Source organism: Ascaphus truei, chromosome 5 (assembly GCF_040206685.1).
Source record: "Ascaphus truei isolate aAscTru1 chromosome 5, aAscTru1.hap1, whole genome shotgun sequence".
Lineage (NCBI taxonomy): Eukaryota > Metazoa > Chordata > Amphibia > Anura > Ascaphidae > Ascaphus > Ascaphus truei.
Window position 1 is genome coordinate 281145655 of NC_134487.1, and position 19145 is coordinate 281164799.

General features: G+C 41.2%; 1 protein-coding gene across 3 annotated transcripts in view; it reads left to right on the forward strand.

Moving 5' to 3' along the window:
* LOC142496024 (protein arginine N-methyltransferase 8) overlaps positions 1 to 19145 on the forward strand; it is a 131301-nt gene that overhangs the window by 42188 nt on the left and 69968 nt on the right. For all 3 annotated transcript variants that reach the window (XM_075602264.1, XM_075602265.1, XM_075602266.1), the window contains exon 2: positions 15242 to 15436. In XM_075602264.1, coding sequence (XP_075458379.1) covers positions 15242 to 15436 — 195 coding nt within the window. The remainder of the gene's footprint in view (positions 1 to 15241; positions 15437 to 19145) is intronic.

The following is a 19145-nucleotide window of genomic DNA, read 5'->3' on the forward strand; positions in this document are numbered from 1 at the left end:
GTTACTAACATTTGACCCACTTTAGCAAAACGAGTGTGTGATGATAAGTCTACAATTCCCCAACATTGAGAACTTGTGCTGAGGTTTTGCCAGCTCTAGTTAGGGCAAGTCCAGTCATTAATTACCGCAAGGGGAGTATACTGTGTGAGCAAGTGAAAATGTAAAAGAAAATGATGACCCAGAATTGCTAAAGGGTGCTAAACTTTAGCACACATTAATTCAAATTAACTGGAGTGAAGGCGTGCTAAGGCTTGGCACCCTTTAGTGAAGCTGGCCCTATGTAGCTAGCACGACATTATATATGGAAGTGGGAAAAATGTATGCCTGGCTCTTACTTGGCATCATTTGTGCAATTAGCTATTATGCTGCAATACAATGAAATACTGCACCGACACACTTTATTCGAGCAAATACCCAGTATGTACCTGGCAGATACCTGGAATGCGCCGCTCCTCACCTCTGATAAGCCCCGTTGCATTTGCCTTTCCAGCCTGGGTTCATGCCTGGCTGACGGGCGGCTGATCTGTTAAATGATAATGATTAGGATTTAATAGGCTGCAATGCTTCGCATGTCTACCAGATGGCATAAATTCATGAATTGTAATGCAGTATATATAAATATACTGTGCAGTATTGCAGCCAGCGGGAATAAAATGCTTCAATCCCTGCATGGAAAATACCTCAATGCACTCGGGCAGAAAACAGTCACAAACCTCAATACACCCGGGTATACCCGAATTCGTGGGACTAGCCGAGCTCGAATAAAGTGTGTCGCCAGTGTACATTGTTTTAGACCTGTATCACGTGAAGCCTTGACAGATGTATGCATCTTCTCCAGTTTCCTGCCAATGTATCGTTCTGCTGAACTAGCACAAATGCAACTTTTGTCTTACTTGATTATTTGCATTTGTGCCTGAATCGTTAATGGTCCAAGTGAAAGGAGTGTGCCAATAAATGAGAAATCCTTACATCTGCCTAATGCTCAGTGTGAATTATGAAAATACATCTTGCGAATAACAAATTAGAGGTGTGATGTCTTTTTTTTTAATGAGGTTTGAAATCTCTAAAGTAATAAAAATATATGAGAAAGCCTGTCTGCAAAAATAAGAGCTATTTCAATGTTCGCAGAGAGACTAATATCATTCATGGGCAATATCAAAATACCCAACAGATACGTACTGTAGACACTGTACAGTATGTATAAGAATCCCATGGGTTCGATCTTGGGAAGCAGGGACTTTGCTAAAGAGAAAAAAGTAATAATTATAGATTTAAGAAATGATTAATAACTGACATATATGTCTGTACTCATCCATTGTATGGTGTATCTTACAAAATAAATAATGCATGTTTTCATGCATACAGTGCTTGTGTGAATCTGTTCCAAAATTAGGGTGCTTATTCTGTATCAGCCAAAGCGACCGATCAGGCTGTTTGAGGACAATACAATAATCTCCATGGGAGAATATGATAGGGTTTACTCTATATGCTGTTTGCAGGTTCAGTACTGTTAACCTGATATGTCCAATACTTTTTTTTTTACTAGAACAAAAAATAGAAATTTGACTGTGCTTAATCTTGCAATCTCCTTCTTACAGGATATCCGTCCATGGGGTAGATCCACAAAAGGCCATTACTTTTTACCTAATAACGGAACATTCACAAAATAGGGAACGGACATGATTTTTCTTCTTATTAATGGGGATACTTTAAAGCTAATGAAGTGCCAAAATAACATGTTTGTCAAAGTAGCAGCGCTATTATCTGTGATTTTCCTGTCTGAGAGACACGTTCTCTAATTAATACACTGCACATGCGCATTGGTCAAACTTTAATATGCGTTGTTAAGGCAGTGTTATTAACAGAGATTTTTATGTGCAATACCAAAAGCAAATGCAAATCTTGTTATAATATTGATACATTATTCATTTTTTTACACTAAACTTTTTCACTTAGTTATATGGTATATAATGTAATAATGGCTGCATAAAGTATGGTTGTACAATAATGTTTATCTATACATACCTCAACAATATTAATTAATATCCAATTGTTATTAGTGTACAATTAAAATAAAAGGTCATCCTTCATTTGTTTTAATTGTACATGAATAAAAATGAAATATTAATTTATATTGTTGAAGTATATATGGATATATATTATTGTATTCCCTAACTTTATACAGTCCTTATTACATTATATACCATATTAGTTCTCACAAACCTGAGAACCACGATAGACCCGTGCCTAGGGTGGCAACTTTTTGGGGCGGCAGAATTTGAGGACGGCATGCGCACTTGGTGGCTGGACATGCACGGCAGGCTAGCGCCAATCGTGCAGGCGTGGCTGACAACATGATGTCCCACGGCGCTGGAGGAGGAGGGCGGCACCAGGTAAGTGCCTAAGGGCAGCATTTTTTTTCAATCCGACACTGGTTACATATGTTATATTTCAATAATTCCCTTCCAACAACCACCCCTCAACTACTGTGAACAAGGGTAATACATTTAGGACGGGCAGCAGCTCCTTAAGGACAATTACTGCTCAAATTGACACAGAAATCCTGCAAGAATGAAACACAAAACGTTCCCCCAGGTAAATCACTCTTTACTGGTTACTATGGTTCTTTTGAATTTAAGTTTCTTTTTAAGCGTTTAGAATCACAGCCTCCCAAACACTGCTCAACTGGCTGTAACCATACACTTGCTTTTTAGTAAACTCTCTTAACTCTTTCCCTGCCAGACTCGCACAGCAGCTCACCTTAATTCCTTCCCTGCCAGACACGCAGAGCATTTGAGTAAAATCACCTTTTCTTTAACACATGCTAAATAAGTGGCAAACTTGGTCCTGTCCCCACTGGCCAACATTGAAAAGCTACTTGCAGGGAGATTCGTGAGGAATACGCAGGAAATGTGTCACTTTAATTGCCTCGCATGGGGATGAGGTCATTATTTTCAGGCAGATAAACAATACATTTTTCAGATAACAATCATTGAGTTGCACAGTATGGATGTAAAACCTAGATTAGCTATTTATATCACACTGCTTATTTCACATTGGTATTTATCAACCTTTTGAAGTGCATATCACCTCTTAGTGATAACATTTAATGTATGATGCAGCATGAATTTACCCTGGCACAACTCTTTTCCAATAGCCTAGACTCCTTAAAATCCCAACTTTCTTGATTCCAAGATTCACATTGCACGTTTTTAGCTGGATACCTAATCACAGGTATCTCGGGCCCTGATACATGTCAACTGAATATAGGGGCATTCAAAGTCAACCATGCCTTTAGCTGAGAATTTGCTGCTCTAAAGAAACCAAACACAACTAAGTCCCATCGTGCCTAATTAATAACCAGACTTTATTTCCCCACATACAGGGGTTATTGATCCGCGCTCATGCATCCTACAGTCTCAGGTGTGAACCAACTCCTTCCTTTCGCCGCTTCTGTGCGTGGAGATATTCCCCTTCTCCACTGAAGATCCACAGAGGATTACTTCACAGGTAGATCAGTCATAGAAAACATAAAGCACAGAGCGCACCGAGGTTGAAGAACGACATATTAAAAGTGAATACAAATAGCAAGTATCAACTTACATATAATGAATCTGTTATCCAGATCTTTAAGTGGCACAGGCCATGCTGCCCCGTCCGTGGGTAGAAGGGAAGCAATGCCGAGCTCGAGACAGTCTATTCCGCGTGCTGGGGTCAAGTGGTGTCTCCGTGTTGCTCTGCACTGCTGCTTCCGGGTATGCGCAGTACCGTGTATCCCGTGTGCTGTTGTGTGCAAGTCTCCCAAATTCACAGTCTCTCTCTTGAGTCAACTGGCAATTAGCCAAGAGGCTGATCTGCATGAAGTGTACACAGTGCTCTTACCACAACATGTTTCGCAGACATCTTATTCATCAGGCGCCTGACAACAGCACACGGGAAGCGCGGTACTGCGCATACCCGGAAGCAGCAGAGCAGAGCGAGACGGAGACACCACTCAAACCCAGCGCAGGATAGACTGTCTGGAGCTCGGCGTTGCCTCCCTTTTACCCATGGACTCACAGACCCACGGACGGGGCAGCATGGACTGTACCACTTAAAGATCTCACTGGATAACAGATTCCTTATATGTAAGTTGATACTTCCTATTTGAATTCACTTTTAATATAGAATTCTTCAACCTCGGTGCGCTCTGTGCTTTTTGTTTTTTATTTCCCCACAATTCACATATGTAACTTCTCCCAACCGTTGTCTTTCTCCCTAAAATGATCTAACCCAGAATATTGAATTTGCCATTTAACTCTCTTGACTTAATCTTCTCTTGGGTTTGCCATTGTCCCGTCTTATTTATTCTCCTCTGCCAACTATACAAAAACCGTAGCAAACAATCCATACAGCAAATTAGAAAAATAGGGATATGCTAAAACAAAGGAAAAAATGTATCTGGCACAAATAAACTATCCTGGCATAGAGTCAGGAGAACATAAAACTTACAAATGAATAGAATTTTGTATTCCAATTCCATCTATGATTGGAAACAAATGCATTTTCTTACAGTTCTGGTAATAATTATGATCTGTTTTTTATGTGCCAGGTTCATTTAGTGTTGGTAGAAAACATTATATTTAGTGCCTGTGTGTAGATATAATGCTTTTAAATAGTTTAAATACTTAAAGTGGCACATATCAAATACTGTGATGCCTTGTACACATGTAACTGAATAATAAGGAACATTAATGGTCACTAAATGCATGTTACTCTTTATAACCTATTGTTTAATCGCATTGAAAACCACAATTATGTTCTGTTTCATTAATGTCCCATAGAGAAAATAAAGTTATGTTCCAAAAGGAAAGAGGACATCACTAATTCACTATATATTTTCACAGCTAGAATGTAAATATTTAAATATACATGAGGAAACATTTATTAAAACTGAGAGAAAAAAATTGTCTTCAGAGATACTTTCAAATGTTATCGCTCAATAAAATACTTGTTAGAATTTTATTCTGGGAAGAAGAGTTCTGATCTGATATTTAAATGGTATAGTTCAGTGGTTTCCCTTCCCCTATGGGATCCAGCTGTTTCACCACTGCAGGGGAAATGAATCAATTAGATTTCAAGGCTCTGGTAATTTCAACATTCAATATTACTCTTACCTGCAGGTTTAAGGATGTACTTCTGTTTTATGAGTTTTTATATCAGTCAATTCCCCCAAATATCTGTAGGTAAATGTATCCATCTTTCTACATTGTATTAAATGAAACCCTGGGGTACAGTATATATATATATATTTTTTTCTTCTACATTAAAAAGCAATGTGTCAAAAGACATGGGAAGACGTGAGCAGAATCCGTGTCAAAAGTCCCACCCACAGAACTGCATTTCTTAGATAAAGAAAAGCCCATCAATCAACTGCAACTTCATTGCACCGCAGAACATTTTGTGAACATACTGTATAAAACTAAACATCAGTGCTGCATCAAATTCATTTTTGTATGATACATACAGTAGCAACTCAGTTGCTGTATGTGCTAACAATATAAACAGACTTTTAAGGGTTTTTAAGAAAATATTTAAGTACATACCACACACATCTGTATATCTAGCATAATAAATTACTGTGCCCCCGCAAACATTTTTTAATTTGTTGACGCTGCTGGTGCAGGTTTTGAAATTTCAGTTAAGTCTGTAGACGCACAAATGTGCAATTTAAAATGAGTTTTCCATGTACCAATTCTGTACCAAAAGCTATTTGTGATGCTTCGTATATATTTCTGTTTTGATACACAGTCCTCTTTTATATAAAACTCAGTTGTGTCAAAGCAATTCTGGAGCACAATTGGCAAACATCGCACCTGATTTCTCAAAGAAAATCCTCCAATTGCTTTCAATAGGATTTCTTTACTTTTTCTTGTATAAATCTGGTGCGTTTTTTTGCCATGGTTTGGCTTTGTTTTGCTGCTGGGAGATTTTAGTAAATACCCCTCAAACAGAGATATTTCCATCTTGCCCATCCTATGGCTAGATTTATTTAACTCTTTAACACTTACTAGAATTCCCTCCTACTGTCTCTATACGTTCCCCTACCTACCAATTAGATTGTAAGCTCCTCGGGGCAGGGACTCCTCTTCCATAATGTTACTTTTATGTCTGAAGCACTTATTCCCATGACCTGTTATCTATATTATTTGTTATTTATATGATTACAACATGTATCACTACTGTGAAGCGCTATGTACATTTATGGCGCTACAGTATATAAATAAAGACATACAATACAACTCGAAAAAAGGGTGAAAACAATAAAATGCATATGTTGTGTTGGGTTCTTGAATAAAATAACTCCTCTTTTACAGTTGCAACTTAAATTTAATGGAAAACGTTCAAAATACGTACGTCAATAAGTAATTATCACTAAATTACTTATCCACATGCTATCCACTAAACTCTGATAACTGGAGATATCAGCTATCGCCAAAAATATTGCCAATGTTTATCACCTACTCCAGGAGCGCTCAACTCCAGTCCACAAGACCCCCTCACCCCTCCCATACCGGGGCCTGTAACTCGAAAAGCAGGGGTCCCTGAGGCTGAAATGAATGCGGTTCAGCTACAGAGACGACCTGCTTCAATACTGTGTTATTAAAATAAAAGCAGTCGGATCGCCTGAGAGGTGCGCAGGGAGAGTGACTGGGGTTGACAGGTGGATATTCTCCAAAAATACTGGACACAATGGTGTAAGATGCGACACGCTCAAAGTCGGTGGGGAGGTATATTATTTATACATGATTTGACTGTTGTGTCGTTGTTTGTAAATTTAATTCCAAGTAAGCACCAATTTGCACCTTTTCATATTCTATTTAGTAAAAAAATTATTGGGAGGGGTTTGGCGATTGAGCGCCCTCCCAGCATTTTTTACGAAATAGAATAAGAAATGGTGCCAATTGGTGCAAAATACACCCCCAAGACATATTAAAACACACCCCCACGAAATACATATAAAAATACACCCCCCCAATACATATAAAAATACACCCCCCAATACATATAAAAATACCCCCACCAAATACATATAAAAATACACCCCCCCAAATACATATAAAAAAACAAACCCATCAAATATATATAAAAATACACCCACCCCAATACATATAAAAATACACCCACCCTAGTACATATAAAAATACACCCACCCAATACATATAAAAATACACCCACCCTAATACATATAAAAATACACCCCCCCAATACATATAAAAAGCCTCTCAAACTCTATTCATATATCTCCATCTCTCCTTCCTTCACCACTCCTCTTACCTGCGTCCTCTGACACCACACAACTATATCCCCTGCACTAAAAAACACCCCTACAAATCATCCTCACACATCCTCTTTCTATCCATGCTTCTCCTCCTTGCTTCTGGGGATATCTCTCCCAATCCTGGTCCCTGTCTTATTTCAACTTGCTCTCGTCCTCGCCTCCCACATGCAACTTCTACTCCTTCTGGTGTCAACCCCTCCAACCTCATACCCATCCCCTGCCACCGTCCCTCCTCTCTGCCTTTCTCCTGTGCCCTTTGGAATGCTCGCTCCCTCTCTAACAAGTTCCTCTCTGTACATGACTTCTTTCTCTCTCACTCCCTGCTGCTCTTTGCTATAACTGAGACCTGGCTCACTCAGTCTGACTCTGCTCTGGAAGCTGCCCTCTCCTACGGTGGCCTTTCCTTCTCCCACACTCCGCGCCCTGATGGCAGGGGTGGAGGCGTGGGGCTCCTGCTCTCCTCTCTCTGCCGTTACCGAACCCTTCCTATTCCCCCCTCTCTTGCTTTTCCCTCCTTTGAGGTTCACACTGTCCAGATCTTCTCTCCTCTCCCTGTCCATGTGGCGGTCATCTATCGCCCACCTACCTCTACTCATCCCCCTTCTGCCTTTCTCTCTCACTTTGAATCCTGGCTCTCTTTCTTTCTCTCCTCAGACTCCCCTGTTCTTCTCCTTGGGGACTTCAATTGCCACATTGATGACGCCTCTCTCCCTTGGGCTTCCCGCTTTCTTTCTCTAACCTCTTCTTTTGGCCTTCAACAGTGGACTGCAGCCAGCACCCACAAGGATGGCCACTACTTAGACCTGGTTTTCACTAAAAACTTCTCTCTCTCTGATTTCTGCATTTCCCCTTTTCCTCTCTCTGACCATCACCTCATCTCATTCTCTCTATCTCACTTCTCCCCTTCTCCACCTCCATCTACACCCCGGTTCTGCAGAAACCTGCGCTCTATTCACTTACCTGACTTTGAGTCCACTTTACACTCCTCCCTCTCCTCTCTCAGTTCTGCTACAGACCCTGACAACCTGGTCAGGAACTACAACTCTGCCTTGTCCTCTTCTCTTGATCTACATGCCCCGCTTTCTCTCTGCCGCACTCGCCCTTCTAACCCTAGACCCTGGCTAAATTCCCACACGCGCATGCTGCGTTCCTCCACTCGTTCCTCTGAACGCCTCTGGAGGAAGTCTCACACTCTTGCTGACTTCCTTCACTACAAATTTATGCTATCCTGTTTCAACTCTGCCCTCTCGCAAGCTAAACAAGCCTACTTTTCTTCACTAAACAACATGCACAAGTCTAACCTTAGCCGACTGTTCTCTGTCTTTGATACTCTACTCAAACCACCCTCAGCTGCCTCTCCTTCCTCCATCTCCGCTCAGGACTTTGCTGACTATTTTAAGGAAAAGGTGGAATCCATACGGCAGAACATCCCCTCTGTTTCTTCCTCCCATCCTACACCTCTACCTAACTCTCCTCCTGCCTTCCTTGACTCTTTTTCCACTGTCTCAGAGGAGCATGTGTCGCTGTTGATCGCCTCGTCTCCCTCTACCACTTGCCCTCTCGACCCCATTCCCTCCCATCTCCTAAAACCTCTTGCTCCTACTATAATCCCTACGCTCACACACATTTTTAACTCCTCCCTCTGCTCTGGAACCTTTCCATCCTCCTTCAAACATGCAACAGTCATACCATTACTCAAAAACAGCAAGCTTGACCCTATCTGTCTTTCTAACTATCGACCTGTCTCCCTCATGCCTTTTGCCTCTAAACACCTTGAACGTCTTGTATTCTCTCGCTTGCTCCATTTTCTCAACACATACTCTCTCCTAGACCCTCTACAATCTGGCTTCCGCACTGCTTACTCCACCGAAACAGCCCTCACTAAAATAACTGACGACATCCATGCTGCCAAAGACAGAGGTCATTACACTCTGCTCATATTACTCGACCTCTCTGCAGCATTTGACACAGTGGACCACCCTCTTCTCCTCCACATTATTCATATTCTAGGTATTCGGAACAAAGCTCTATCCTGGATCTCATCCTACCTCTCCCATCGTACTTTCAGTGTCTCTTCTGCTAACACCTCCTCCTCTATTGATCTCTCTGTGGGGGTACCCGAGGGCTCTGTCCTGGGACCTCTTCTCTTTTCTCTGTACACACTCTCTCTAGGTGACCTAATAACATCTTTTGGGTTTAATTATCACCTCTATGCCGACGACACACAAATATACTTTTCAACACCTGACCTTACACCTGCTGTACAAACCAAAGTTTCTGAATGTCTCTCTGCTATATCATCCTGGATGGCCCTCCGACGCCTTAAACTCAACATGGCTAAAACAGAGCTCCTCATACTTCCTCCCAAACCTGGCCCTACTACCTCCTTCTACATTACTGTTGGAACTACAATCATTCACCCAGTAGCCCAAGCACGCTGCCTAGGGGCCACACTCGACTACTCTCTCACATTCGCCCCTCACATTCAAAACATTTCTAAAACTTGTCGCTTTTTCCTCTGCAATATAACAAAGATACGCCCTTTCCTCTGTTGCTCGACTGCTAAAACTCTGACTCAGGCCCTCATTCTCTCCCGTCTTGATTACTGTAATCTCCTGCTGTCCGGCCTTCCTGCCTCTAACCTGTCTCCCCTACAATCTATCCTAAATGCTGCTGCCAGAATCACTCTACTCTTTCCTAGATCTGTCTCAGCATCTCCCCTCATGAAATCCCTCTCCTGGCTTCCGATCAAATCCCGCATCTCACACTCCATTCTTCTCCTCACTTTTAAAGCTTTACATTCTTCTGCCCCTCCTTACATCTCAGCCCTAATTTCTCGTTATGCACCATCCAGACTCTTGCGTTCTTCTCAAGGATGTCTTCTTTCTACCCCTTTGTATCTAAAGCCCTCTCCCGCCTTAAACCTTTTTCACTGACTGCCCCACACCTCTGGAATGCCCTTCCCCTCAGTACCCGACTAGCACCCTCTCTATCCACCTTTAAGACCCACCTTAAGACACACTTGCTTAAAGAAGCATATGAATAGCACTGTGGATATTCTGAACACGATACATAAAGCTTGGCCCCCTGCAGACGCACTTACCAGAACTCCCTCCTACTGTCTCTGTACGTTCTACCTGCCTACCAATTAGACTGTAAGCTCCTCGGGGCAGGAACTCCTCTTCTGAAATGTTACTTTTATGTCTAAAGCACTTATTCCCATGATCTGTTATTTATATTATCTGTTATTTATTTGATTACCACATGTATTACTACTGTGAAGCGCTATGTACATTAATGGCGCTATATAAATAAAGACATACAATACAATACAATACCCCCACCAAATACATATAAAAATACACCCCCCCAAATACATATAAAAATACACCCACCAAATACATATAAAAATACACCCCCCAAAATACATATAAATATACAAACCCATCAAATACATATAAAAATACACCCCCACCAAATACATATAAAAATACACCACCCCAATACATATAAAAATACACCCACCCAATACATATAAAAATACACCCACCCAATACATATGCATATAAAAATACACCCACCCCAATACATATAAAAATACACCCCCACCAAATACATATAAAAATACAAACCCATCAAATACATATAAAAATACACCCACCCCAATACATATAAAAATACACCCACCCTAATATATATAAAAATACACCTACCCCAATACATATAAAAATACACCCACCCAATACATATACATATAAAAATACACCCACCCAATACATATACATATAAAAATACACCCACCCAATACATGTACAAATACACCCACCCAATACATATACATATAAAAATACACCCACCCAATACATATAAAAATACACCCACCCAATACATAGAAAAATACACCCACCCAATACATATAAAAATACACCCCCACCAAATACATATAAAAATACAAACCCATCAAATACATATAAAAATACACCCACCCCAATACATATAAAAATACACCCACCCTAATACATATAAAAATACACCCACCCCAATACATATAAAAATACACCCACCCAATACATATAAAAATACACCCACTCCAATACATATAAAAATACATCCACCCCAATACATATAAAAATACACCCACCCAATACATATAAAAATACACCCACCCAATACATATAAAAATACACCCACCCAATACATATAAAAATACACCCACTCAATACATATAAAAATACACCCACCCAATACATATACATATAAAAATACACCCACCCAATACATATACATATAAAAATACACCCACCCAATACATATACATATAAAAATAAACCCACCCAATACATGTACAAATACACCCACCCAATACATATAAAAATACACCCACCCAATACATATAAAAATACACCCACCCAATACATATACATATAAAAATACACCCACCCAATACATATAAAAATACACCCACCCAATACATATAAAAATACACCCACCCAATACATATAAAAATATACCCACCCAATACATATAAAAATACAGACCTACCCTGGGGATGGTCTCAGGCCGGGCCTAGTGGCTGCGGGGGGCCATGCTGTCGGTTCTGTAGTTGCCGCCGAGCACCGGCTCAACCCAGCTGCGGGGCTCCCTGTCTGTCCCATGCCAAACGTCTGACACTGGCATGCGCTGGGCCTCCCTCTGAGGCCGGCGTGCGTCGGAAGCTGAGCCCAGTTTACTTCCGGAGAGTGCCGACATCAGGAAGGCCCGGCACGTGCCAGCATCAGAAGCTCAGCATGGGACGTAGTGACTGAGGCACGCAGCTGTGGGAGAGCCGTGGCACAGCAGCAACTACAGGACCGCTGCCCGAGGTAATACCGGACAAATACATGTCTGGTATTACCTCTCATTTTTTACCGGACGCAGTAGCAAAATACTGGTCTGTCTGGTTCAAAACCGGACACCTGACAACCCTAAGAGTGACTGATTCTGTCTACTCTCAATGTGCGTCTCTTACATACTGAATCGCAGCCTGGTACGATTCACACAGCGTGATTCCTATTAAGAAGCAGGGGCGCTCACTGTGTTTATCCTGTATGAGCCACTGATTGAGCCACCTGTGCTGAAGCAGGCTCATCGACTGACCCACTAATTGAGCCATCTGTGCTGATGCAGGCTCTTTGACTGAGCAGTCTTCCAGGTAAGGGGAGTGCTTGTTGAACACATGGAAAATATGTAAATAAAGAAATACAAATAACGATGTAGGCAATAATAAAAGTTAATTATTTATCTAAGAGAAAATGTTGGTCCCACTCACAAATTGCTACTAGTTAAATAGCATATCAGAGATCCACCTCTCTCTGATGGGAGCACTGCAATGGTCCCTCCTCTGAAGTGTAGGTTTGTGTAATCCAGCAATAGCTCGAAAAACAGAGCGAACTCACCATAGTGTAATATATCCAAACTGAATATATATTGCACAGATACAAATATTTCACTCACATTTCATTCAAATGTAATATTTATTGGAGAGGACTCTTTAGTTATTCTTGGCGCTCTGCCGGTCTCGGCCTGCTCACTCCTTCGCATCCGTGTATGTCACTTCCTGTGACGGCTCTAATCAGGGCGGAAGTATCCTCTCTGGACACTCGGCCGCCAGTACTTGGATCTCAGGTCCTCTCAGGAAACAGATTCAACGCGTTTCGCTAGGCTTCGTCAGGAAATGTATCCTATTGCTTTAGTTCACTATTTATAGCTCATGTCTTGATATCCTTGCTCCAATCTTTCAATCAATTGTTACTTAGGAGATTTAATTATGCAGGTGGTACTGGCGATTTACATACTCAGCCGTTCAACACATAACAGCTGGTCAAAAGTGGTGAAGGCTGTTGGAAAGCAGCAGTGACTCAATCATAATGAATAAATACAACAATAATACTGACTTAAATAGTTCTACACTATGATCTTAATAATAATAATAATAATAATAATCAACCTTTACCCCCCCCAGACTTATATGGTTACTGTGATCAGACGAGCAAGCTGTGCTTAATCATTTTCAAACATTGGAACTTGTATGACAGAGAAACTTGTGTGTGGCGAGCACGCGCATTTTAAGTGAAACTTCTTTGTCTTTTGTGGCTGAAATGATATTTTGATTTTGATGTTTTTGATTGAATGAAAGACATTTGAGAGTACAATAACAATGTCAGTGACAAAACACAAAGAAGTTTCACTTAAAATGTGTGTGCTCGCCACACACACCCAGAGTGTGTGTGTTTGTAGCCAGAGTGTGTGTGTACAGCCAGTGTGTGTGTGTGCAGCCAGTGTGTGTGTGTGCAGCCAGTGTGTGTGTGTGTGTGTGTGTGTGTGTGTGTGTGTGTGTGTGTGTGTGTGTGTGTGTGTGTGTGTGTGTGTGTGTGTGTGTGTGGCCAGTGTGTGTGTGTGTGTAGCCAGTGTGTGTGTGTGTGTGTGTTGCCAGAGTGAGTGTGTGTGTAGCCAGATAGTTTGTGTGTATCCAGTGTGTGTGTGTGTGTGTATGTGTATCAAGAATGTGTGAGTGTGTATAGCCAGAGTGTGTGTGTGTGTAGCCAGAGTGTGTGTGTGTGTTTGTAGCCAGAGTGAGTGTGTGTGTGAAGCCAGTGTGTGTGTAGCCAGTGTGTGTGGGTAGCTAGTGTGTGTGTGTGTGTGGGTAGCTAGTGTGTGTGTGTGTGTGTAGCCAGCGTGTGTGTGTGCGCAAACTGTTGGCGAGGTAAGGCCCCGCTCACTATGTCTGCTACGCGACGTGCGCCCGCTTACAGTACGTGCGTGCACACTTTCGGCACTCTTTAATGCTATTGTATGAGAGTTTTCAGAATATAAACGACTCCTGAAAGCAAATTACAGAGTTGACACTGCTGCACTTGAGGGAGACAACGCAATTTGTAATTTCATTCTCCAGCAGCGTCACGTGTATTTCACCAGCCAATGAAATTAGAGTTAAATGTAAACACACACACTTAGTTTCTTTTTTTTCAATGACATGGATGAAGGAGGATATGACGTCTTACAGGAAGTCCCGCCTCCAAGTCGCGTCATTCAGTCTGCTGGGGATGAGCACACATCCCCCAGCAGACAGAGGTGCCCAAACGCGGACGCGCCCACACCACGTCGTGAGTTAGGCACCGTGAGTTCGGCCTAAGTGTTGTCAGGACCACTTCTGCGCATGCGCGGCCGACGGCCTCATCTGCCAGCACTGACGTCACTTCCATAACCTACCTCCGTCTCCTTGAAAATGGATTTGGTGCCTGCAAAGAAGTTTCACTTAAAAAAAAGCAGGGGAGAGGTAACGTAGGCGTTGTTGTCCTTGAAAGATCAGCAGGAGACTTGGCCACTCAGGGCATTAACAAGTCAATACAGCTGCACGTAATGTAAACGTTACAAGTTTCTGTGCAAGATTTGGTGGAGACTGCAGCAAATCCTTAAGAATTGACACAAGCTATTTTTAGAAAACTAAGGACGTGACCCACATTTATAAAATGTGCCTGAAACACCTGGTGCATTTTAATACATATCCCTCGCCAGTTACTGGAACATATCAGAAATAAGAGGAGTCTAAATTTAGGATTTTTCTTTTTCTGCCTTATTTCCTGATGGATGTCTGAGAATTTTAGAGCAGATTCCCATGGGTTTTATACAGCTCTCTACTCAATGCAATTATCTGATTCTTTCGGCAAAGTCTATTCTTATGATGTTCTTTGTTCTCCTCTTTGTCTCTTTTGTCTTTCCTCTTTTTTTCTCTTTGCATTTCAGAATTACAATAGAATTCATTATTTTCTGGTTGAATAAAATGGTTAATTAAAATTAACTGGATTGATGATACTCTGGGCTGCAACGTCCTAAATATGGCCTCATAAACACCTCTCATATTTGTGTTTATTGTTCTTGTAGGTTTGTGGTGGACCTTCCCAACCTGTTCAGCCAGTGATAATTCCAAAGCCTATTCAGTCTGTTCAACATGTCATACATACTCCAATTCAACCAAGTTGCCCAGGCAGGAACAAATTGGGCCAATTGTTAAATCCAGAGGAAATGACATCACGAGATTACTACTTTGATTCCTATGCCCATTTTGGAATCCACGAGGTAAGACAAGCTTTATTCAAATAATTGTTTACAGTGACGGATTTAAAACGTTGCCCACTGGCACTTACCTTTTTGCCACCCCCCGGGGCCGTCGCCTCCTGCAGTGTCACGGCGTCAAATTGCTCTGCAAACGTCCATGACAACGTGACGCCGTGTGACATCACAGCAATGCTACAGAAGGAGGAGGGTGGCGTGAAGGAGAAGGTAAGAGACCTTTACAAAGGCCCCACGCTCTCCCCCGGCAATCAGTGGGGAAGAGATCGGGGGGCTCTGTGTAAATGGGAAGAAGCAGAATATTTGCAGCCCCCACATGTTTCCGCCGTGGGCCTAATGGGAAATCCGCCACTGATTGTTCAGTTTTGAATATAACTCCTTATTAGTGTAATAAGCTCGAATAATTTATATATGTAATGTGCATTGAGTAATTCATTTATTTTCATATTTCATCTGCCACAGTAAGTTGATTAGTGCTTCTAAAGTTAACTCTACATTTACAGCAATGTGACTTGTTGTGTACTTCATGTTGACATTGTGTGACCTTGGTTAGGTGAAGTGGGCCTCAGGTAAGGTTATAGTCATGTTACTTCTGGTTGACAAAAGGGATCAAGTGAATAAACTTGACGTAATTAGCACTGATTGGTTTATCATTTTCTACCTCTAACCCAATGTCATTACAAACCATTTTAATGAACCATAATGCACTTTACTTACTAATCCCCACATGCATTTATATTACAAATTAATGTCCTATAATTATAACAAGAAATCAACAGTATAGAAAAAGGTATACTGGAGTGACTATCTCAGAATAAAACATAGGACTGGAGGCATCGCCACTAATATGAACTACCCCTCTTGCTCCTGCAAATTGAGGTGTCTTGAAAAATAACAACAAGTAACAGGATTTTTTTTTATATAAATGAAAAGCATCTGATAATATCTGTGTGATTTGATGGTGAAATGTGCAGATTGTTTTTAAAGTGCTGTCACTTGGTAGCAAACAACCCCTCAAACGGGTAGATTTACCTTAAATAAAGAGGGAGATAAACTATCATTTTTAAATAAAAATACAATTTGCTTTATAAATGTCAGCCCAAAGAATTCCAGAGAGCTGCCTAATGCATTTGTTTTGCCATTTAGTAGTATAGGTACGTACGTAATGCACAGACAGACAATACATTAAGAAGCACCATTTCCAAAAACAATGCCTGTGTTTATTCAATACATAACATTTAATGGATGGGAGACTCAATGATTTACAAAAAAAAAACACATCTAAATATTGGAGGTAAAAGTAATTGGAAATGAATTGTAAGTAAAGGAATTGGAAATGTTTGAATAGAATTCCTGGAACACGTTGGGTGAATAGTAACATACTGCAGGTTGGAGACCCACGGTCCTTTGATTCTGTTCCACCCACCACAGGGTTATCCTTAGGAGGCGGTATTTCCACATGCGTAAGAAATTTCAACAGATTGTACTTTTTTTCTATGCGCATTTAGGGTATATTTGCCAGATTTGGTGAGTTTTTGTCAGACGTTAAAAATACAAGATACAGTAAGACAGCAGGCAGTCTGAGCATGTATCTCTTACGGTCATCATGCCAGGTATTTCTTAGGGCAGGGGTGCGCAAACTTTTAGAGTTGTGCCCCCCCTTGCCTTCTCCCCCCCCCCCCTCTGTGCTCGCGCCCCCTCACCTCTTGTGTTGGCATCAAATTACGCCTTCGGGGTCACGTGACGTCACACCACGTGACCCCGTGGTGTCATTTGACACCGCATTGCCATGATGACGGTCATGTGACATCACGTGGCATCGTGGCGTCATTTGATGCTGAATTCCCATGGCGACGTGTCATTGCAGCCTTCAGAATCAAGGTAAGTTGATGTTGCAGATGCCTCACGCGATCCCCCGGCATTTAATTTAAATGCCTTGGGGAAGATTGCGGGACCTCTGCAACTGCCCCCACCTTCCCCCACCCCCAGAAAAATCTCACGCCCACCAGTTTGCGCACCGCTGTCTCAGGGTATGTTTCCCCTCCATTGCTTCTGTTATGGCACTTTGAGGAAATACTTGGAGTCATAAAAAGAAAGGATAGTGCGGAAGTTACTGAAAACATTATAATGATATGTATTGATTTTTGTTTCTGCGCCCTACTGTAATCCTGTCAGCCATTTTTGCGTTACAAAAACTAGGACAAATCTGTTTTGGTATAAACTTTTCATCAATACAGTATGTTTCTTACATTTGTCAAACAGTTTATATTATTTTTGTCCTTCTAGACTAGTGTTTTTCCACTCGGGTTCCTAAGAACCCCTGGGTCCCTGGGCATTCCTAAAGGGTTCCTTGTAATGTTCTGGTCATGTGGAAATTGTATCAAATACAGAAGAATTTACAATGCATCTAATCACAGAGTTGCTATTAGACATGCTTGGGGGTTCCTCAGAATTTCACTTAGGGTTCCTTAACCAAAAAAAGGTTGGAAACCACTGTTTAACCTTCTCATAACTTTCTTCTTTGAGTGCAAATGTACACCAGTTACTTGATGCAATACATATATTGAGCACTTAATTGTATAGATGCTGTATAATTGTTCACACAGTTTGAAAGTCCATCACTAATTACTCCTTTTTTTCTGTGAAACTCCTGCCAACATTCACATCAGCCTGGGAATGAGTTCATTTAATAATGTCCCTAAGAAATACTCTTACACCATTGTGGAACTACAATTTGCTGAGTGGAAATTTGATATGCAGCCCAGTGCATTATATATATATGTAGATTGTTTTATTGTTCTGAAATATGGAGCCTCAATCAATAGTACAAAAGTTTGGGACTAACTTTTAAACTGAATGCATTAAAAGATTCTCATAAAAACAATTTGATTCAAAATGATTTTGTTTAATTCACTGTCATGCAATTCAAAATGTCAATGGAATTTATGATGTATGGGGATATTTCCCCATTTCTAATGATAGCAAATTACATTTCATACAGGCATCTGCTTATAGCACATTGTTTCCAGTTTTGTTTTTAATAGGAACGTCTTGGGTTAATAGGGAGACATTAATTGATTATCCATTAAACTCAGTTCTCAAAAGGAAAAAAAATTACTTACAGTAAGGAACAAAATTATATTGACACCAATTTTTCTGGCCCCTTTTCCACATTATGGGTACTTTACTTCACTGATCAATAGAAATGACACAGAGCACGATAACTATTATAAACAAAGCAGCCTGAAAGAACGCTGCGTCTCAATGCATGGTCCTTACAGGCGATCGTGCTGGTCAAATATGATTTTTAATAGTAGTATACATGAGCAGGGGGTCTTCTGAACTGAACCGCATTGGTTTCAGGTCCGAGGACCCCCTACTTCAGGAGATATAGGCCCCGTTATGGGGTGCCGGTATCCCCTGCAGAATTTCTATGTCCCGGTCACATGATGTGGGAGCTTTAAAGTGCAGGTTATACCGGCACCCCATAATGGGGCTTGTAACTCCTGAAGTAGGGGGTCCTCGGACCTGAAACCAATGGGGTTAAGCTGAGGAGACCCCCTGAACACCTACACTAGTATTAAAAAACAGATAACAATAAATAATAATTCATTACCATAGCGACTATCTGCTATGGTAATGAAGCTGCATTAATGTACATTATAATAATAGTGTGTGAGAGCAGGGGGTCCCCTACTAGCACACAATATTAATA